At 46.7% G+C, this 23,648-nt stretch overlaps 1 protein-coding gene and 1 pseudogene across 1 annotated transcript in view; both read left to right on the top strand.

Annotated features, from left to right (window-relative positions):
- The first annotated feature begins 7,942 nt into the window (after window positions 1–7,942).
- Window positions 7,943–15,056, top strand: LOC115645314 (annotated as a pseudogene).
- Window positions 15,057–20,021: 4,965 nt separating this feature from the next.
- The window catches only part of NET1 (neuroepithelial cell transforming 1), an 86,084-nt gene continuing 82,457 nt past the window's right edge, over window positions 20,022–23,648 (top strand). Inside the window, exon 1 of the mRNA XM_030576853.1 lies at window positions 20,022–20,102. Coding sequence (XP_030432713.1) covers window positions 20,071–20,102 — 32 coding nt within the window. The 5' untranslated portion in view covers window positions 20,022–20,070. The remainder of the gene's footprint in view (window positions 20,103–23,648) is intronic.

Genomic DNA, 23,648 nt, shown 5'->3' on the forward strand with positions numbered 1-23,648 from the left:
TATAGTCCTAGCCTTCACAACCTCCTCAGGCAAGGAGTTCCATAGGTTGACTGTGCGCTGTGTGAAAAACTTCTTTTTATTTGTTTTAAACCTGCTGCCCATTAATTTCATTTGGTGGCCCCTAGTTCTTATATAATGGGAACAAGTAAATAACTTTTCCTTATCTACTTTCTCCACACCACTCATGATTTGATATACCTTTATCATATCCCCTCTTAGTCTCTTTTCCAAGCTGAAAAATCCTAGCCTCTTTAATCTCTCCTCATATGGGACCCATTCCAAACCCCTAATCATTTTAGTTGCCCTTTTCTGAAACTTTTCTAATGCCAGTATATCTTTTTTGAGATAAGGAGACCACATCTGTACGCAGTATTCAAGATGTGGGTGTACCATGGATTTATATAAGGGCAATAATATATTCTCTGTCTTATTCTCTATCCCCCTTTTAATGATTCCTAACATCCTGTTTGCTTTTTTGACTGCCACTGCACACTGCATTGATATCTTCAGAGAACTCTTCACGATGACTCCAAGATCTCTTTTCTGATTAGTTGTAACTAAATTAGCCCCCATCATATTGTATGTATAGTTGGGATTATTTTTTCAATTGTGCATTACTTTACATTTATTCACATTAAATTTCATTTGCCATTTTGTTGCCCAATCTTTTTGAAGTTCTTCACAGTCTGCTTTGGTCTTAACTATCTTGAGCAGTGTACTATCGTCAACAAAATTTGCCACCTCACTGTTTACCCCTTTCTCCAGATCATTTATGAATAAATTGAATAGAATTGGTCCTAGGACTGACCCTTGGGGAACACCATTAGTTACTCCTCTCCATTCTGAAAATTTACCATTTATTCCTACCCTTTGTTCTCTGTCTTTTACCCAATTCTCAATCCATGAAGGGATCTTCCCTCTTATCCCATGACAACTTAATTTACAGAAGAGCCTTTGGTGAGGGACCTTGTCAAAGGCTTTCTAGAAATCTAAGTACACTATGTCCACTGGACCCTCCTTGTCCACGTTTGTTAACCCCTTCAAAGAACTCTAATAGATTAGTAATGTTATACCAATTATATTAGACCAGTAAAAACCAGCAGGATCTTATTAAAGGGGACAAGACATTTGTCACATTTATTGTCAATACCATATATATATATATATATATATATATATATATATATATATATATATATATATATAAAGTTGCTTGTGACAGAATACTGGCCAGGTACCCTGTACACAAGAGTGGAGCCGAGTCTGGGTCAGGTGCACCTGATGCTCCTGGAGGCTGGCAGCAGAACCATAGACTCAAAGTCCTCAGTCTTCAGAGTCCAGTTTTATAGCGATTTTTCCCTATGTTAGTTCATGGGAGTTGTTTCATTCTGCTGTTGCTAGATCAATCAGCAGGTGGCTGGCTTCATTGTTAGATGTTTGTTAGGTGCTTGGGGTGGATTCCAGTTCGCCCTCTGGGGGTCATCTGGTTGATTCCACTTGACACCTTCTTCGGCCGACACTGAATTTTTCAGGCTGGTAACTCCCTAACCATTTATTCATTTAAACTAGGCACTCATTCACATACACTCTTTATCTTTTGGGGTGTGACACTCCCTGTCTTTAGATAAAAATGAATTTACAGAGGTGGGGGTCTCTATTTGTAATAATTACACAGTTTTGCCTGAGGCATAGGGTCAATTGCGCAATTGAGTCTATTGACCAATTTAGCAGTTTACAGCGGCCATTACAAATTAAAGTAGCGACTACAAAGTTTCACTTAGAGAACAGGCGACAAAGTATCTCTTTTGAGCAGGCTTTACACAGACACAGCTATTTCTAACAATGAATCGTTACAAATTTACTTCTAACATAAACCTTAAGTTATAAAGTATTAATTAACAATATATCAATAAATCATCCCAAATTTACTTCTAACAAACCTTAAGTTATAAAGTACTAATTAACAATAAATCAATAAATCATTTCTCACATAAACCATGTTTAATATAAACCTTCTTTTTTAATATCCCTATATAATGACATGATTTCCCTTTACAGAAACCATGTTGACTTTTGCCCAACGATTTATGTTCTTCTATGTGTCTGACAATTTTATTCTTTACTATTGTTTTGACTAATTTGCCTGGTACTGATGTTAGACTTACCGGTTTGTAATTGCCGGGATCACTTCTAGAGCCCTTTTTAAATATTGGTGTTACATTAGCTATCTTCCAGTTATTGGGCACAGAAGCTGATTTAAAGAACAGGTTACAAACCTTAGTTAATAGTTCTGCAATTTCACATTTGAGTTCTTTCAGAACTCTTGGGTGAATGCCATCTGGTCCCAGTGACTTGTTACGGTTAAGTTTATCAGTTAATTCCAAATCCTCCTCTGGTGACACTTCAATTTGTGACAATTCCTCAGATATGTCACCTATAAAGGATGGCTTAGGTTTAGGAATCTCCCTAACATCCTCAGCCGGGAAGATTGAAGCAAAGAATTCATTTAGTTTCTCTGCAATGACTTATAAAACTTGTCAATATTTGGTTGTCTGCCTTCATGTGATGTAACTGAATGGGACTCTTTTCATTTAATTGTTTCTCTTCAGTTCAGGGCCAAATTAAGACCTTTAGAGGCCCTAAGCACTGAAAAGATTATGGTGCCCCCCTATATATAATTCAAAATAAAAACGATACTATACTGTAAAATAAAATTTTATTTTTCGAAATGACACAAAATTTACATGTATGCTGAAATTAAAATAGCTTCTTTCTAGATTTCCTGACTGCAAAATTCTGGATAAGTTTATCGAAGCTGACTCAACGAAGCATGTCCAGTTCCATACACAATAGGGAAAGTGAATCAAGTCTGTCCTGACACATAGCTGTTCTCTGAGGGTTTTTTATTCTTTTCAGCTGAGAAAAAGAGCGTTCTGCAGAGCAGTTAGTAATCATCAGTGTTAGAAAAATATGGAGTGCGATCTCTCCATTTGGAAATACACATTGTATTCCGTCTTTCAATATTGTGTTATGAAGATCAATGTGACTGAATTTCATTTTTCCTGTTTCATTAAACTTTGCGTGCACATAACAGTGGAACTGCCATACTTCTCTACAGAGATTCATGTGCAAGTCAACAGGGTATGAGTCAACTAGCTTTTGGGAACCTTGTGAATATTGTTCGTCAGATAAGTCCATATCGTTTAGAAAAGAAAATCTAATTGATACTTCTTTGTACACTTAACCTCTCCTCTTCATATGAGCTTCAAGTGTATCAATTATAGCGTAGTAAGTAGAAACGTGAAATTTGTCTCTAGGATTCAATGCGGTTTCTGTTGCACTGCTATCATTTGCTTGTTTTTTCCTGATTCGCTTGCGGGACTGGGCTTCTTTGTAGTTAGTATCAGGCAAGATATCTTTTGATATGTCTTCGAATTTTTCAAAATCATTCCTCAAAATGTGTAAGTGGTCTGCTAATGATTGACAGAGGTCTGCACATGTTTTCAAATCCAATTCTTTTTCTTGGAGAGCTTGACTTGTGTGGTAAAAAGTGTTGTAAAATTTCATTCCACATGGTCAACATGAATACAAACTCTAGTTCTTGCATCTTGTTTGCAATATTTTCTGCCACTCGTATATATCAATAATAAAACATAAATTTATTGCAATACATGACAGGATCTGATCCTCGCATTATTTCAATCTACGTTAGTAGGATGCCCCCCTGGTTTAGGTGGGGATAAATAAGAAAAAGAGAACAGAAAAATGAGGGAAGAGTGTTTAGTGGAGTGTAAGGAAGTCTTAACGAAGTTCTGATTTTCCCCATGATGACTACTTCCATGCATTTTTTGAAAGATCAATATCAACTTTTTTCCAAAAAAAACCTCTTTTTTTTTTTATGCCTCCTGCTTTGCTGGTGCCCTAAGCATGTGCTTAGTCTGCCTATTGGGTAATCTGGCCGTGCTTCAGTTCCTGTATGTACTTTAACAACTTCTGTTCTCTGTTGTTGATTAGGATATAAAGCATCCCCTTTTAATACATCCTCCCCCAAGGGATACGTTTGTCTGAACCATGTGCTGCTCAGCTTTCCCCAGCCCTTGGTTTAAAAACTCCACTGACCTTAATTTTGCATGCCAGCAATTTGGTTTAGGTGGAGCCCATCCTTCCTGTAGAGGCTCCTCTTTTCCCAATAGGTTCCCTTGTTTGTAATAAACTTAAATCCTCTCATCCATACATTGAGACTTTCATCCTCCTGCAGTTCTGCCTGTCTCACTCGCCCTGCACACAGAACTGGAAGCACTTCAGAGAATGCCATCATGGAGGTCCTGGGCTTTAATCTTTCCTAACAGTCTAAATTTGGGCTAGGACCTGTCTCCTACCTTTCATTGGTAGCTAAAATGTACCACAACCACTAGCTCCCACCCAGCACTGCACATATCTTTACAGATGTCTTCAGAGGTCTGCAACCTGTAAAGCTAGCAACCAGGAGCAGCAAACAGGTGAGTTTTGTGAAGAAGTTGAGAAGGCCAGATACTCCCACTACACAAAACATTCTCTAAACTTGGGCCAATAGCCAATCCTCCCTCCTCCCCTAAAAAAATGAACTCCCACATATGCATGCATGCACCAAGAGTAAAGAGAATGCAGGCAGAAGTCCAGCAGCAGAGTGGGGGCTATCCAGTTTATTGCACTGACTGCAGAGGATGATTACCTGCCTTGTGGGCAGGTGTCATGTGTGTGCAAGCAGCTCGTGGCCCTCAGAGACCAAGGACGGGCTCTTGAGGCCAGAGCGCCTGAACTGGAGGAACTAAGGGAGACAGAGGTACGTAGAAGAGACTTTCCAGTACACAGTAAAGTCCCAAACCCACTCTGGCAGCCTCTGTGCTGATGAGGAGGATGAAAGTCTGAGAAGAACATCAAGTTGGAGCAGAAGGAAATGATTCCCTAGTTGGGACCCTCCTTCCAGATGATGTCATGGTATCCTCACACTGAGGATACTCCTCCAGGGGAGGGGACCCCTGTAATTGGGACAGGACAATAAAATGGGGAGTGTGATGACTGGGAGAACCCCGCCCCTCCATTGGATACAAAGGTTGCAGTTACCACTGTGGCTTTTAAATCCTAACTCTTCCATCACCTAAAGCTTGATGACTAACTGTGGTGCTTTAGTGCAATTCTAATTTTCATCTCAAAAAGATATTTAAGAAATAAGTGCAAGTGCTTTTTTAAAGATGAAAATACAACATGGCTTTTTAAATGGCCTCAAATACTTAGCCACAAAAGAACTCCAACCCCCTGAATCTTTATGGCTTAAAGCTTTATTCATAGATTCCAAGGCCAGAAGAGACTGTTGGGACCATCTACTCTGACCTCCTGTATAAAACAGGCCCTAGAATGTCCCCAAAATAATTCCTAGAGCAGATCTCTGAGAAAATTGTCAGATGGCGAATCCACCACAACCTTTGGTAACCTGCTCAATGTAATTTATGACACTATAAAGGTCTAAACTGTCTTGAATCCTCTAGATAGCAATCTTTTAGGCCGTATAAGTGCTTAAACGACCAACATTGCTAAGTTTGTAAATTCTACAGAATTGGTCACTTTGAATCCTGAAGGCCAACAAGTGTTTTAAACTGTGCGTAACAATGAATATGACCTTTGTTGTAGGAGCAGCACTGATCGGTATGCTATGTATAACCTGTATGCTCCAAAGGTCTGTTACACAGTCCCCACCCTCTTGTCTCCTCTCCCTCTCTGAATACCTGTGGAGTGGCTTTCCCCCTCCCTCTCCCTCCTGGAATGTTTGTGGGATGAATGGGCTGCTTGAGCAGCTGGAAGATCAGAATAGCTCCCAGGTAGACAAGGTGTCTGGGACAGCGATCACACGCCCAATGCATGGCCACTGCATGGCCCCTGCCCGAGTTTGACCAACCAGATGTGGCCAAGTCATCTCTAGTTGTAGGCCATGAGGAGCAGGTCCTTAAAAGGGGAGGGGACCACGTGCTTGGCAGTGCACTCACAAGATTGTATCTCCCGTAAAGGCCTTCACCCGGACCTCCTGGCCAGTGGTTCACCACGTTGCACTTCATCGTGCCTCAGGAAGACTTTCCTTCATCGCACCGTCCATCACTGCGCTGTGGGACACTTACCTTGAAGGATCCTGACATCTCCAGTGCCATGGGAGTGTGAGTATGTGAATGTGAGTGTGACCCCCCCCCGCCCCTTCTTTTGAGCTTAGCTATCAGTATAATAAATGTAATACTTTCTGCCAAACTCTGGTGGGTCATTAGTCCTCCCTAAGCTTATTAACTGGCCCAATTTCAGGTAACATTACTGGTGGAGAATGCAGGCAGCTTAGTGGAGGATTTGACCCAAGAGTAGGGTCCCCCAGAGCTGATGAGAGGGCTGGGAAGCCAGTACAAATTACCGGGGCCAGGCGGTCTGGAAGGTGGCCTGGCTTCCCCGGCTTCGTTGGCTCTGTTTAGCCGGTCCGCCCTTGCTGGGGGGCCTGAAAAAAACATTTTCACCAGGCTCGAACCCACTCTCGGCAGCCCTACCCCTGGTGCCCCCCAGTTGGTCTCTTGAGCAGATCCGGCTCAAGCCTGCGTGAAAAAGTGGTAGACTAGCAACCCACTGCAGGGAGAAACGGACGCCACTGCTAAATATGCCACTGTGGGGTAAGGGGAAAAAAAGGCGAAGCAGACGGAGTGAGAAGACACCCTCACTTGGGGAGCGGTGACGCCGCCCAGGGTGTTGTTAGAATGGCTCCAAAAGAAAAGAGCAGACCCCTGGATGCCAGGGGTGGTTCCACCTGGGAGTACAATTCCTGAGCAAAAGCTCATGTTGGATAAATATGTACTTATATACGGTCCCGATGAATTGATTCTAGTCAACTGTATAATCCAGCCAATTTCTAATAAATGACCATGGACCTAGTCCTCATTGAACAGCATGTCCTTCTACATGCCAGCTTGGTTCTTAATACTTTTCTTTCAAATTGAGGGAGTCAACTGGCTGAAAGTTCTCCTTTGAGCAAAATCCTTTCTCTTTGCACAGAGACCAAGCATTGGGGAAACCTCAATCTACAATACTTTTTCCTTTTAAAGAAAGCTGTAAGCATATGAAAATGGGGTGAAACTGTCTTTTTTGGCAACTTTCCTACAGCATTTGTACTAGGTGACCCCTTATATTGCCACATGGGACTTATGTAGCCCTGTACAAACCCTTCCTCTTTTACACATCTCTGCAGTGGCTGAAGCTGCGACTGTACGCTTGTAATTAATGTCAGTGTTAAGATCTCAAAGTCTGCAGTTATGTGCATAATGCTCTTCACACAATAACTAACGCTTCAGGTCTGTAACTCAGTCACTTGTCTGACTGGCTAGAGTGATCTCGTGGCTGAAGAATGGCACACAGCATAAAGGATCCTCCATACTACTTGTAACTATACCCCTGACTTGATAGATGGCCTTGGCCAAGCCACAGCTTCTTTAGTTCCTGCTTCCTGACCCTCATAAAGGGATCGCTGTCCCTATCTTTATATGTGTTATGAATTTAATGTCTATGAGCCTCGGATTAAAGGTTCTATATCCTAAAAGCTTATTAAAATGCCATGACCTAGTAACACCAGACTAGCAGGGGAAAATAAGTTTGCACAAGTAACAGTTGTTGGTGCTGGAGAGCGCATGTCTTCACAGTACATACACGAGCCCATGTGGGAGAAGTGGACTTTGCTTCCCTGTCAGGAGCTCTTCATGCATTAATGACAAGGCTTTTGCTCAAGTACTCGGTTAAATGAGAAGTGGTGTCTTTCCGGTTCAACATTGGTCCACATAATTACACTGCCTGATTGCTTGGTTTTAGCCTAGGTTTAAAAGAATGAGGACTAGAATTGTTGGGGTGTGATGCCTCAGGCCTGACCTGCAATGGCATAGCGGCGAGTATGGATAGGGAAAACCAGCATAACATCTACCCTAACGTACATCTGACTCCTGCCAGTGCTGCAGATCTGGAAGGTGTGGCTTGCTTACTCTAAAAGTGAGCCACAAACTGTGGCACCATTGAAAAGGTGCCAGGAGATAATTACAGGAAGCTAAAACAATGACAAGATTGTGGAGACTGTCTCACTCTTTCCTTCTCCAATCCAGAAGGAGTGTATTTCTGTCCCTATTGGCCAAGCTGGAGTCCAGATGGGCAATGCTTGTTGGGAACGGTACTGTCTAGAGCATGGGATTCAGCCAGATGGCAGCATTCCTAGTAATAAAGCAACTGAACAACCTGACTCTTCCTTTGGGACCTTCTTCAGTGAGACTGGATCTGGAAAGCACGTGCCTAGGGCAGTGTTCATAGACCTGGGACCACCAGCCATTGGTAAGAAAATTGCCTCTATAGAAACTCTGCCAGGATAGTTTGATCCTCTTTATGACAGGCTGGGGGCAGGGCAGAATTGCCCTTTCTGTTCTGCCACATGTAAACAGGGTCATTCATCAGTTGGAACCACTTCTCCAGGTACAAAACAAGCTTTATAGACTCGTCACATGGCTCAAAACAGGGGCACTCAACCTCTTCCGAAGTGTGGTCCATGCGTTGGCCGAGGTTCTGATGGCTCCTGTAGTGGAGTGGTCACCTGCTTCTGTCATAAAGGGCTTAAAACAGCCCAGGAGAGGGCTGTGGCTGGAGGGAAGCAGCCTCAGCTGTGGCCATGCCCCAATCAGGGGCCAGCTGGCTCTTATAAGAGGACAGTGGGCTAGGAGCAGACAGTCACTCTCTTGCCTTTGGAGAGGGAGGGACCTGGCTGCTGGGGAGTGTACCAAGGTACCTGAGGTGGAGAAGGGCTGGGGGAAGGCCAGAGGGGCTGGGGAGCTCCGGTTTGAACCCCCCCCCCAGCTGCCAGCCTAGTCTAAGGCCAAATAGATACTGGAGTTGCAGGGGGCAGCCCAAGGTTAAGCAGAGGCAGCAGGTCCAAACCCCCCTGGCCTGTGATGAGTGGCTTATATACTGCAGTTTGCCCCAGTGAACGGGGGCTAGATGGGGACTGGGCAGTAGCCATATACTGAGGTGAAGTGGGAATAGGGGGTGGGGGTTCCCCTGGAAGCGGGGAGACCCAGAGACTGTGGGGTTACTGCCAGGGGGCAGCACCCCAGTGGAAAGGGGCACCAGGGTCTGGGAGGGACATGGGGGGCCCAGTAGTAGTGAGACACTGACCGACAGAGGGCGCTCCAGAGGCTGGAAGCTAATTCTCCGAGACACCAGCAGGAGGCGCTGCTGCGGTGAGTCCCACACCATCACACTCCCTTCCCTATTGCAACTGAGTGGACTACTTACTCTCCCACCTAGTGTAAGGCAGGTTCTTCGTGACCGTTACAGCAACTAGTTACATGGAAAACTCATAGGACAGTATCTTAAACCACAAAATCTAATGTCATAACCATGATCCGTTTAAAACACACCAAGTGTGCGGGGAGAAATGGAGTTAAGAGCAGTCTGCTTAATCCTCTTTCCCATGGCCAGCTGGTCCCATCCCACTCCTTTCTGGTTGTCTTCTCCCACTGAACATGCTTCTCTGCTGTGTTTGGTTTCTTCTCCCCAGGATGTGCTACATGGGTCCTAACTTTTTCCTCCTGACCCTGACCTGGGTAGCAATTTCCTTCTGCTGCGAGAGTTGGCAATTTCCCAGGGAAAAAAACTAGTTTAGGACAGGGGGCTAGCGAATACTGGTATAAGCCAGGAAACTGGGGAAAATAACTGCATCAGTATCCAGCAAGTATAGAACAAATCTCTTTAAACTTGGATATCTCCATTCAAAGCTGAGGAATAGGCTCTGTCTATCCAGTTGGTCTTCTGCTACAGACTGCTACAGGACCAAGTGGACCTGGACTGGTAGTCTGCAACTCTGATTACTTCTGATTTGCTTAATGCTTCACGCCTACAGTTCTGCAGTATTGGCACTTCCATACATAGGCGCCGACTTTGTGGGTGCTCTAGGGCTGGAGCACCCACAGGAAAAAAAAGTGGGTGCTCAATTCCCACTCACAGCCCTGCAGATCAGCTCCTTCCCTTCCTCCCCCAGGCTGCCAGTGAGCCCTGCTGATCAGCTCCTCCCCACCCACAGTGTCTCCAGCCCTCTGCAATCAGCTGTTCAGCGGCATGCAGGAAGTGCTGGAGGGGAGGGAGAGGAGTGGAGGTGGGAAGGGGCGGAGTGGGGGCAGGAAGGGGGAGGGGGAGGGGGAGGGATGGGAAGGAGTGGAGTGGGGGCAGGGTCTGGGGCAGAGTGGGGGTCGAGCACCCTCCGGGAAAAAAGGAAGTCAGTAGCTATGCTTTCATAAATCAAATGCTTTTGAGTTTTGTTTACGTAATGTTGAAAACTGAAATGAGTCATCATGACATGTATAACTTCCTTTAGAAAATACCTAACCAAAATGTGTAGTCATTCTGTTGTTCGATATTATAACTGCATAATATGCCCACTGCAGGTTTCCTTTTTGTTTGTACAGTCCTAAATCTAAAGATCTACTGCCTTACGTAACCACATCTTGAATATGTAACTGAAACTAATGAATGTAGCATACATTCACGAAACCGTTTTTAAAATAGAAAATGTCTTCAAGTGGGACTACCTAGCTTTTCCTAAGGCAGTAAAAACCAAGATTTTTGCCTGGTAAAAAAATACCCCTAGCAAATACCATGCCATCCCTGGCTGCTGTTGGCTGATAGGATCTAACCTCAGGGACTGCTACTAGCTGTTCTGCACAGAGGCAGCCAGGGTTCCCTTGTAAATGCTTCTATAGGCTTCCAGGCTCTTATCCAAGTTTTTCACTGCTGCAGATACCTCTGGGTAATGGCTGACAGTAAGCAGAGCCCTGCACTGTGTCCATGGGCCACAGTTCAGGATCTCTGGGTTAGAATAATTAAATTGCCTTTACAGCTTTGCAGAAGAGATTTGATCCGAGATCTATTGCTCACTGTTCCACCCTGAGCAGTTCATCATTTGCAAGGAGGATGCTGCCAACAACTATGGGAGGGACCACTCCACCATTGGGAAGGAAATCCTCCATCCCGTTAGTGAGAGCACACATAAAATGGCAAGTGGAGAACCTGATTTCTTCTACAAGTGAAGGGGGCAGGAGGAGCTGCAGTATTTCTCTCCTATCAGTCTATTATAGGGTAGTATGCCAAAGTACTATATGTTTTCCAAAGATACATGAAGTCTTTCCCTGCCTCATGGGCGGCGGGTATCAAAGGCCTGTAGGGTTGCCAACTTTGTAATCACACAAAACCGAAACCCCCTGCCCCAAGGTCCCGTCCCATCCCACCCCTTTTCCAAGGCCCCTCCCCGGATCGCTCCATTTTCTCCCCCTCCTCTCCCATTGCTCATTCTTCCCCACCCTCAGTCACTTTCACAGGGCTGAGGCAGGGTGCTGAGGCACGGAGGGTGAGGGCTCTGGCGGGAGGTGAAGGCTCTGGGCTGGGGCAGGGGGTTGAGATGCGGGGGGGTATGAACTGTGGGTGTAGGCTCTGGGTGGGGCCAGAAATGAGGGATTCAGGGTGCGGGAGAGGGTTCTGGGCTGGGACAGAGGGTTGAGGTACAGGAGGGGGTGTGGGCTCCAGCTGGGGATGTGAGCTCAGGGGTGGGGCCTGGGATGAGGGATTTGGGGTGCAGGAGGGGCCTCCCTGGCTGGGGCAGAGGGGTGGGGTGCAAGAGGCGGTGTGGGATCCTGGCGGTGCTTACCATGGTTCCCAGGAAGCAGCTGCCAGGTCCCTGCAGCCCCTAGATGCATGGGCGGCCAAGGAGACTCCACGCGCTGCCCTCGCAGCTCCCATCGGTCATGGTTCTCAGCCAATGGAGCTGCGGAGCCAGTTCTTGGGGGGAGAACCTCCCTGGCCACCAATGCGGCTAGGGGCTGCAGGGACCTGGAAGCCGCTTCCGGGAGCCACACGGAGCTAGGGCAGGCAGGGAGCTTAGCTCCGGGCCCCTACTCCACTGCCGACCGGACTTTTAAAGGCCCAGTCGGCAGTGCCAACTGGAGCCGCTAGCGTCCCCTTTCAACTGGGTGTTCCAGTTGAAAACTGGACAGCTGGCAACCTAAAGGCCAGGGCAGGCTAAGCCTCCCCTGACCCAGGCTGTGGCCCCACCCATGTTCCCTCAGGAGGCCCCACCCTCCCACTCCCTCTGCCCTGTATCCAGCTGGGGTTCAGCTCCAGCCCATGGCCAGGAGCTGGGACCCACTGCCGGCCAGGGCCACAGTCCAGCCCTGGGCATGGGGGTAGTTGGGCTGGTGGCCTGGCATGGGGGCAGTTGGGGTCTTGGGTGGAGGCACTGGGACAGCCCCTTCCCTGAAGAGCATACAGCTTAAATGCAAAAACAGATGGAAGGGATGGTGGAGGAATGAAGGTATAACTGGCACTTAAGTTTTCTTCATAAACTGTAAGCCCAGGCTTCCCTTCCTGCTCTCCTTCCATAATTCAGCCTATTTTTCCCCTTAACCTCAGAAAATCCTGGTGTCCTTATGCTCCTCCCTCCAACCCTTCCTCTACAGAGATGAGCTGTGTAATCAGAAATTAAGTAATCAAGAGGCCTATGTCATTTTAGCTTTCTGTGGATATTGTGAAATGGCTGCGTAAAACAGTGGTGGGCTTACAATTCAATTTATGTTTGGTTATGAAGCTTTCGTTTGCCCTTGGAGCGTTGTTAGTTTTAATTGGATGTTGATGTGGTGACTGGAGTGGACTATTGCAATGCCCTAAAGTACTCCAGACTCTCAGGGCTTGTCTACATCAGAAAGTTGCAGCGCTGGTGAGGGAGTTACAGCGCTGCAACTTTGAAGGTGTACACATCTGCAGGGCATCACCAGCGCTGCAACTCCCTGTTTGCAGCACTGGCCGTACTCCCGTTTTGTCTCGGGTGTAGAGGATCCAGCGCTGGTGATCCAGCGCTGGTAATCCAATGTAGACACTTACCAGCGCTTTTCTTGACCTCTGTGGAAGGAGGAAGCCTCTGGTAATCAAGCTGGTCTCCTTCCCCGGCTTGCTCTCGCGTTCCCGGAACCCCGAGCAAGCAGGTTTCCTTCCCTGCGGTTTGCAGGGTGGTTCGGGGAACGCGAGAGCAAACCGCGGCGAAGCTGGTCTCCTTTCCCGGTTTGCTCTCTCGTTCCCAGAACCCCGAGCAAGCAGGTCTCCTTCCCTGCGGTTTGCAGGGTGGTTCGGGGAACGCGAGAGCAAACCGCGGCGAAGCTGGTCTCCTTTCCCGGTTTGCTCTCTTGTTCCCGGAACCCCGAGCAAGCGGGTCTCCTTCCCTGCGGTTTGCAGGGTGGTTCGGGGAACGCGAGAGCAAACCGCGGCGAAGCTGGTCTCCTTTCCCGGTTTGCTCTCTCGTTCCCGGAACCCCGAGCAAGCAGGTCTCCTTCCCTGCGGTTTGCAGGGTGGTTCGGGGAACGCGAGAGCAAACCGCGGCGAAGCTGGTCTCCTTTCCCGGTTTGCTCTCGCGTTCCCCGAACCTCCCTTGAAGCCGCCCAACAGCGCTGCAGTGTGGCCACATCTAACACCACTTGCAGCGCTGGTTGCTGTAAGTGTGGCCACTCTGCAGCGCTGGCCCTATACAGCTGTACTAATACAGCTGTAACAACCAGCGCTGCAAAATTTTAGATGTAGACATGGCCTCAGGCCTGGTCTACACTACGCTGTTAAACCGATTTTAACAGCGTTAAATCGATTTAACGCTGCACCCGTCCACACTATACTGCTCTTTATATCGATTTAAAGGGCTCTTTAAATCGATTTCTGTACTCCTACAAGACGAGAGGAGTAACGCTAAAATCGATATTACTATATCGGATTAGGGTTAGTGTGGACGCAAATTGACATTATTGGCCTCATTATTTTACAGTAGCTACCCACAGTGCACCGCTCCAGAAATCGACGCTAGCCTCGGACCATGAATGCACACCACCAAATTAATGTGCCTAGTGTGGACGCGCACAATTGACTTTATAATATCTGTTTTATAAAATCGGTTTAAGCTAATTCGAATTTATCCTGTAGTGTAGACGTAGCCTCAGAAGTTTTACACAAACATTAGCTAGTGTGTAAATGACTGAATCTCATTTTAGCTGGTCACTGGCATAGCTATTGTGTAGCTGTCCTTGATTCAATAGGCGAGACAAACATGTCAGTGACAAAGGTGCAGGGACCACTGCATCGTGATGTTCTGCAGTCCAACTTGACTAGACTGAATCAGGCAGCAGAACAGAAACTGAGTAGCACTGGAGCTGCCGCGATGGAAAGCAAACAGAATGGAGTTGCCAAGGATAGTGACAGACTGAGGATGCTTCCCACACTGAAAGATAACAGCTGCTCAAAACTTCTCAGTAATGGCAGAAGGGAGCCCGGTGGAGAAATAAGGCATAGGGTGCAAAAGGGAATGGGTAGAAACAAGTCTGAGACATCCATACAGATATGTTGGTCTGAGCAGGGAGAGGTGGAGCTGTGAACTTCAGTACATAATTCATGGGAGTAGGTGAGAGCCCCTAGGATCTGATTGCAAAGAAGAAACAAAAGGATTTGTGGATCCCTTTGAAACACCTTCAGGCAGAAAGAGGCTCGTCAAAGGCAAAATCTTGGAATTCAGCAAAGCAGAAGACGTTGTTCACCATAATCACAGTTCCCCTCAGCTAATGGCTCATGGGGCTGACAGTTTAGGCACATCAGTTTCATAGCCAACTGCACACAAGAGAGTGGTGTGGCCAGCATCACGTCCAACTGCATTTGACTGCCCTAACCTGATGGATCAGGTACCCATCTTGCAGCTGGGTGAACTGGAGATGGTCCCTCAGAGTGCCTTAACCATGCAGCCACGGCTATTGCGGGAGCCTGGGCCCAGCTGGATCACAGGTTTGAACTGATGTACGTGAAATGGGCCTTTGTGCATTGTATGTTGGGGAAGGGGGGAGGAGGGGGAGTTCTCTGAAGCCAGGGAGGAAATGGCTGCTCTTGAGAAGGACTATGAGGAAGTTGGGTTGGATTCTGCAGATGGGGAGGAAGTAGATGATGATGAATGTTAATCCTTAACTATAAAGAAAAGGGAGAATATCAAATGTTGGCTGTATGAATGCAACCTACCGACCAACAATTAAAGTGGGAACAAAAGGCTAGATACTCCACAACCCTGCAACTTGTCATACGACAAGTCAGCACCTCAATAAAATAAGCAAAGCTGATTCTATTCCGAATCTGTCTGATCTTTTCAAACCACATCAAGACTCAAAATCTGACTATGCGGGTTTTGCAGGACACTTTCATGCTGACAATAAATCTGATCTATCTAATACGTTCTTCCTGCCTACCCTTCATTCCACCTCTGGCAGTAGCAGATGTCCGAATGACATACCATCTGGCCTTTCTGTACCCCTTGAACTTTTGCCTAGATACTCATAAAGTTATGTTTGCTTAGCCCTACGGTGAACTCTAACAAAGAAATCCTCGTACCCCATTCTTTTGCAACATAACATTTAACTTCATTCTGAAAACAGCTGCACATCTGTGGTGTGCTCTCTAGCAGCCTCTGAATAGCCTTGTCACTTACCAAAAGAACCCATGCAGTAACTTATAGCACTGAGATGCATACTGTATGTGTACCTTTCCTGGGTATCAAAGTATTGTTGAACAATTCCCAAATGGAAGTGGTGACTGTCTTACAGCAGACCACATTCATCTAGGTCTTCTAAGAGACTCTTCCATCATAGCACTGGTGAGAGCCAGAAAGCTAGTGGTGTTAAGGCTGTCAATCTTAGATGGAATTAACTTGCAATCCAGTCTTTATAATTTGTTAAACTTTTCTTTACTAATCCCAGAGTGCCCCTGTCCTCAGCTGTCCCTCTGAGGAAGGTAGTGACTGTCTCTTATCTTCTGGTTTTTTTTGCTGGCATGAAGACCAGCCCAAATAGAAGCAACTGTCCCTGCAGGGGAAATGGTGAAAGTGACAGACTAAGGGCTGTCATGCCAAGACCATAACAGGCTTCAAAATAGAACTAGATAAATTCATGGAGGATAGGTCCATCAATGGCTATTAGCCAGGATGGGCAGGGAGGGTGTCCCTAGCTCTGTTTGCCAGAAGCTGGGAATTAGCGACAGGGGATGGATCACTTGATGATTACCTGTTCTGTTCATTCCATCTGGGGCACCTGGCACTGGCCACTGTTGGAAGACAGGATACTGGGCTAGATGGACCCTTGGTCGGACTCAGTAGGGCCATTCTTATGTTCTTATGTTATTTCTTATGCACAAACTGAAAAAGTAAATTGCTTCTTTCAACCAAAATAGCAGGTGTTTGGAATAAGAGGTGACAGTGTAAGGAAGAAACATATTAAAGTCTTCTACTTAGATCATATAAAGCACTTGCTGGTACCAGAAGAATGCGAGAAAACCATGGCAGACCTGCACAGATGGCCAAACTTGACTTCTGTTGTGAGAACTGGCTAACAACAACTCTTCATCACTAACACAGAATAAACATCCATTGTCCTCATGCCCTATCTGGGGAAGCTCAGGGCAGGTCTAAAAAGCTTAAAACCCTTAAAAAGCTGCAGCGGCGCAGCTGTGCCACTCTAGCACTTTAGTGAAGATGCTACTGCACCGACAGGAGAGCTTCTCCCATCAGTGTAGTAATTAATCCATCATAGCTCTGCCATCAGCATAGCATTATCTATACCAGGAGTTAGGCTGGTATAACTGTGTTGCTCAGAACTGTGGATTTTTCAGGGCTGGTCTACACTAGGGGAGGGGATCGATCTAAGATACGCAACTTCAGCTACGTGAATAACGTGAATAACGTAGCTGAGGTCAAAGTATCTTAGATCGAATTACCTACCGTCCTCATGGCACGGGATCGACGTCCGCGGCTCCCCGTCGACTCCGCTACCGCCGTTCACATTGGTGGAGTTCTGGAGTCGACAGGAGCGCGTTTGGGGATCGATATATCGCATCTAGATGAGACGCAATATATCGATCCCTGAGAAATCGATTTCTACCCGCTGATACGGCGGGTACTGAAGACGTAGCCTCACACTGCTGAATAATGTAGTTATACAGATATACGTTTGTAGTTTAGACAGGGCTTCAGTATCCTGTAAAACTGGGTGTCAACTAATGTAGTTTATTTTAGTGACTTTGGGCATGTTTTGACTACAAAATTAAGTCAACCTGCTTTATGTCGGCATACTGCCATCACAGTATTTACATCGCTTGTGCATGTCTACAGCTTGCTCTTTGTTGGCAATGTGCATCCTCACTAGGAATGCTTGTATTGATTGTATTCTGAGTGGGGCATAGTGGAATGGCTTCTGAAAGCCAGTAACAGTCAATATAAGCATAGTGTCAAGTATCAGGGGGTAGCCGTGTTAGTCTGTATCCACAAAAACATCTGAAGAAGTGAGGTTTTTTACACACCAAAGTTTATGCCCAAATAAATCTGTTAGTCTTTAAGGCGCCACTGGACTCCTTGTTGACATAAGCATAATACAATGACACTGCGTCAACCTAAATACATTGACAGTGACTCTATGCCTCTTGTGGAGGTGGAGTTAAGTCCACGTAGCAGGGCTGTTACAGAGGAGACAGCAAAATTTTAGTGTAGACACTTCCACAGCTAGGCCGACTTAAGCCTCCTTTGTCAACCTAACTCGATAGTGTTGACCAGACTTTAGTGGATTGAATTTCACCACGATCTTTTATATTATGCTAGAAGTCCATGAAATGGTACAGATAGCCATCAGATCCCATAATATCATTGCAAAACTTTCATTTGCCTTCTAGTTGCTGTTTTTTTATTGTTTTCCCATTTCTTCCTGTTTACAGTTTTTAAGTTTCTAAGTTGCACGCTAAAAGTTTTCAGTGCTAGACGGTGTGACGTTATTGATATAGTCTGGGCCCATATAGAACATAGTTGCAACCAAGGTCCTGTAGTGGCACCAAATCTTATGTAAAGGGGGTCATATAAGGTGTCTAAAGCCTTGGCTACACTGGTGCTTTACAGTGCTGCAACTTTCTCGCTCAGGGGTGTGAAAAAAACACCCCCCTGAGCGCTGCAAGATACAGCGCTGTAAAGTGCCAGTGTAAACAGTGCCGCAGCGCTTGGAGTGCGGCTCCCAGCGCTGCAAACTAAACTCCATCAGGATGTGGAGTACGTGCAGTGCTGGGAGGGCAAGGACGCCTCTTGATGACGTCGCTTATCGATGGCAAGTGGCGTCATCGAGAGGCGTCACCGCTGCGGCATTTTGGCAGGTGCTCCACCACCGCTGTGGTCCTTCGGCTGGCGCCTGCCAGTCAAAAAGGTTGGGGACCACAGGGCTAAGGGAATTGCTTGTGTGACTTGTGGTTAGCCAGTGACTGGTTTGGTTTGCCTTAGAGGTGGAAAAACCCTGGTCTTGGGCTGTAACTGCCCTGTTTTAAGCTATTTGTCCTGAATTGGCACTCTCAGTTGGGTCTCGCCACAACCGCATTGTCACAGAGAGCAAAACTTCTGATTAAAATAGTGGAAGTTGGCAACATTGATAAATCTGCAAAAAAACTTCTTAGGTGACAGGGCCTATGCTAAAACCAAAATTTCCTTACCTGAGGGAGGAAGCAGGCCTGGTTGGGTAAAAAAATCTGTAGAGACAAAATCAGAAATGGCATTAAACGTATTTAGTATCCTGTAGACTCTAGCATTGTATGAAGTCAGTAGCTCAAATCCTCATGCACTAGATAATATCACGGCTTGCTTTTGTGCAGCTGCCTCTCCTCAATGGCTGTTTCCCCCCTATTGTTTTAATTTCCTCAGCTAACAGCTAGTTTCACCACATCAAAACTTGGAATAGCACTTATACTGCAATTACAAGCAGCTCAGATGATTTCTCCTTATGTGAGCGGGGCCTTCCAAAATCATACATGCCAGGGCTAGAGCCTAGTTTCCTTAGGGCAGCAGGGTGCAAAGAAATGAGAGCTTTTGGTATGTTTACACTGCAGCTAGGTGGAAGCCTCCTAGCCCCCAGGGACAGAAACATGCTAGCTGGGCTTGAGCTACTGTGCTAGAAGTAGCAGTGGGAGACTGATGCGCTCGAGCTTTGGGGAGCAGGAGGCTGAACAGCTGGAGCTACACCAGCCTCATTTATCAGAGGGGTAGCCGTGTTAGTCTGGATCTGCAAAAGCAGCAAAGAATCCTGTGGCACCTTATAGACTAACAGACGTTTTGGAGCATGAGCTTTCGTGGGTGAATACCCACTTCGGCGACGAAAGCTTCACCCAGGACAGCTCATGCTCCAAAACGTCGTTAGTCTATAAGGTGCTACAGGACTCTTTGCTGCTTTTACAGCCTCACTTATTTTTAGTACCCTGGCTTAAGGGCTGCTAGCACCAGTCTGCCAACCAAGCTGGCTCCCAGCTGCACGGCAGGCACATTACATGCCCCTTACCGCCCACCATGGCCCCCATACTCATGGGCTCCAAAGCAAGGGCTATTCTCAAGTCCTTGGCAGAGAGACTGCCCGGGGGGTGGAGCAGTAGGATCATGGGTACCAGCCAGCTGAGGCAATGGGGGCGGGGGGGCGGGGCAAGGAGACCTGAAGTGCCTCTTTCTGTCCCTACGTCCCCTCCCCTGTCTACAGGGTTCACAGCGCATGTGCAGCACGAAGCTGCCCTGCCCCTGATTTCAACACAAAGAGCCCCGCCCCGAAGAGAAGGGCAGCCCGGCTGGCTCCGCCCCCTCACGCTGCGGCGTTCTCAGCCGCGGCCCTAGGCCGCCCCGCCCCGCCGTCTCCTAGCAACCGGCGGCAGCGCTGATTGGCCCGGGTGCTGGCCGCCGCCATTTTCAAACCGCTGTGGGCCCGCCGCCGCCATTACCCCGTGAGCTGCAGTGGCCCGGCCCGGCTCCCCCTCCCCCTCCCCCTCCCCCTCCGCCCCCGGGGCTGCCCGGAGCCAGGCCTGGGCATGGAGAGCGGGCCCGGCCCGTGCGGGGACAAGCCCCCCAGGAGGAGACGGAGCAGGGCCAGCGCCCGGGCCAAGCGCTCCCCCGCGGCGGAGACAGAGGCGACTCCGGGCGGGATGGGATCGGCCTCGGCCGCCTCCTGCAGCCGGTAGGTGCAGCCGACCCCAGCGTCCTCCTCCCGCTCTGGGCCAGGGACCCCCCAGTCCCCGGCCCAGCGAGGGGGGACCCCCCCGGCAGGGCACGAGCCCGCCCGCCCTCCCGCTCGCTGCGGGGACGCCCAGGGTTAAAAACCTCCCGCCGCTCAAACAAACCGGGAGGCTGAAGCAGGTTTCTGGCCGCAGCCCTCCCTGCTCGCGGTCCCTGCGCCCGGGCACTGCGGGCCTTTCTCTTGCCTGTGTAGGAACGGAGCGTTTCTCCTGGTCCCCCCATGTAAGGATACGGCAAGAGGTGTAGGTGGGCCCAGGAGGAAAGGCTTAAAATGCGGATCTAGCGTTGGCTGCTGGGTTCGTGCACACGCTGGGTTTCTGTTTGTTACTATTATGTATTGTTTGTTTTGCAATGTTGCCGAGAAATCCCAGTCGTGGACCTGGACCCCCCATTGTGCTAGGTGCTGTACAAATTGAACAAAAAGATTGAAGCTGCTCTAAAGGTGGCCAGCAAGGGAAAAAAGAGACGTTTTAGCCTCCTCCTTTGTAAAAGAGGCATAAAAATACCTTAACGGCTTTCCCCCCTGCCTGTATTAGTTTAAAATAACACTACACAGTGAGGTATGTACTATTCTGCTGGGGTAACACTATAGATGGCTGGAGAACTAGAAGGATTATGCCATCTCAAACAGAAAGCAAGTGAAATCTGAGCTAGGAAGTGGTTTTTAACTGGACTTTTAACACCTCCTTTGTCTAAGTGTTTTAGTCAAATAACTCCTTTTGATATGGATTCAGTATCTCCCCCCTTCCAATTAAGAGCTGAGAAATCTCACAATAAACACTTGAAACCTGAGGCCTTGGCTACACTCACACTTTACAGCGGTGCAACTGGGGTGTGAAAAAACACCCCCCTGAGCGCTGCAAGATACAGCGCTGTAAAGCGTCAGTGTAATCGGGGCAGCAGCGCTGGGAGCGCGGCTCCCAGCGCTGCACGCTACACCCCTAAGGGATGTGGTTTACACGCAGCGCTGGGAGAGCTCTCTCCCAGCGCTGCCGCTCTGACTACACTCACGCAGCGCTTTGAAATTCCAAATGTAGCCAGACCCTGAGTCCACCAGTGAAGTCAGGACTCTTCTTTCCTTTGGGTGGTGGGAGAGATGTGACCCTTAACTTTTTAAATCAGCAGGTCCAGATAACTTGTATCCAAGAGTTTTTTAAAAGAGCTGGTTGACTATTATATTGGTTTTCGATAAGTTTTGGAGCACTAGGGAAGTTCCAGAAGATACAAGAAAGCTAATGTGCCAGCTTTTAGAAAGACTGAGCAGGGATACTTGGCTAATTATAGGCCTGCCAGCTTGACATTCTCCATGGGTAAGATAAATAGAGCAGCTGATACGGGACCTGATTAATAAAGAATTAAAGGAGGGTAATGTCATTCATGAAAATCAACATGGGGTTATGGAAAATAGATTCTGTCAAACCAACCTGATATCTTGGGATAGCTCAGTGCTTTGAGCATTGTCCTGTTAAACCCAGGATTGTGAGCTCAATGCTTGAGGGAGCCATTTAGGGATCTGGGGCAAAAATCTGTCTGGGGATTGGTCCTGCTTTGAGCAGGGGGTTGGACTAGATGGCGGCCTGAGGTCCCTTCCAACTCTGATATTCTATGAGACAGAACACCCATCTTTTTATGAGATTACAAGTTTGGTTGATAAAGGTAATAGTGCGGTTAATATCATACTTGGACTTCTGGAAGGCATTTGACTTGGTACTGCATCGCATTTTGATTAAAAAATTAGAATGATATAAAACTAATTAGAGACAAGACGGGTCAGGCAATATCTTTTATTGAACCAACTTCTATTGGTGAGAGAGCCACGTTTTTGAGCTACACCATGCTCTTCCTCAGGTCTGGGAAAGGTATTCTGAATATTATAGCTAAATACAAGGTCAAACAGATATAGTTTAGTATAAGTAGTTATATTCTATCTAACTGCTTGACCTTGTATTTAGCTGTAATACTCAGAATGCCTTTCCCAGACCTGAGGAAGAGCGCTGTGTAGCTTGTCTCTCTCACCAACAGAAGTTGGTCCAGTAAAAGATATTATCCCACCCACCTTGTGTCTCTAAAGTCCTGGGACAGACATAGCTACAACCGCACTGTGTACATAAAACAAAGATGGCACGCAGCAAAGGGATTAAAAACTGGTTTACTTAGGTCTCGGAATGTAACTGTAAATGGAGAATCATCATCAAGCAGGTATGTTTCCAGTGGGGTCCTGCAGGGATCTGTTCTTGGCCCTATGCTATTTAACATTTTTATCAATGACCTGGAAGAAAATATAAAATCATCACTGATTAAAATTTGCAGATGACACACAAATTGGGGGAGTGGTAAATAATTAACAGGACAGGTTACTGATTCAGAGCTATCCGGATCACTTGGTAAGCTGGGTGCAAGCAAACAATTTTTTTTTAAAAATATGGGTAAATGTATATATCTGGGAACAAATAATGTAGGTCATATTTACAGGATGGAGGACTGTATCCTGGGAAGCAGTTACTCTGGAAAAAGATGTTGTGGTCATAGTGGATGATCAGCTGAACATGAGCGCCTGGTGTGATGCTGGGAAAGATTATTTTCTCTCTGTTTTGGCACTGGTGTAATGGCTGCTGGAATACTGTGTCCAGTCCTGATGCTTACAATTCCAGATGCATGTTGATTAATTGGAGAGAGTTCAGAGAAGAGCCAGGAGAATGATTAAAGGATTAGACAATGTGCCTTAATGATAATCTGAGTAGACGAGCAACTTGACTCTAACAAAGAGATGGTTAAGGGGTCACTTGATTACAGGGCTTGTCTACACTGAAAACTTACATTGGCATAACTATGCCAACCTAAACCCCAGTGTACACAGAGCTAAGTCAACGGAATAATTCGTCCATTGAGCTCGCTATAGCCTCTCAGGGAGGTGGATTAACAGGAGACCCTTTCCTGTCACTGTAGTGTCTACACTGAAGTGCAACAGTGGCACAGCTGCAGCATTGCAACTGAATTCTGGAAGCTGAAGCTAGACAAATTTCAGACTGGAAATAAGGTACAAATTTTTAATAGTGAGAGTAACTAATGGAAGGATTAACCAAGGATCACAGAGGATTCTCAATCACTTTTAAATTGGGATTGGATATTTTTCTAAAAGATCTGCTCTAGGAATTTATTTTGAGGAAGTTCTGTGGCCTGTGTTATAGAGGAAGTCAGTCTAAATGATCACAATAATCCCTTCTGCCTTTGGAATCTAGGAATCTGACATTACAGCTAAGAGTTGTATTTAATGTCTTGTTTCATCCATCATTCAACATATGTTTGTTTATTGGTGATGTTGACTTGTCTGTTTTATAATCTACAAAGTTTTTTTCTTTGTGTGTGATTATGCTATTCTAGAGACTTGTTAAACTTTGTAGTTGTTTATATCCTGTCCGCCATAAAAATATTTGGGAATGTTTACAAAAAATAAATAAATGCTATCTCTTGCCAACCATTTGTAACA

This window comes from Gopherus evgoodei, chromosome 1, assembly GCF_007399415.2.
Source record: "Gopherus evgoodei ecotype Sinaloan lineage chromosome 1, rGopEvg1_v1.p, whole genome shotgun sequence".
NCBI lineage: Eukaryota > Metazoa > Chordata > Testudines > Testudinidae > Gopherus > Gopherus evgoodei.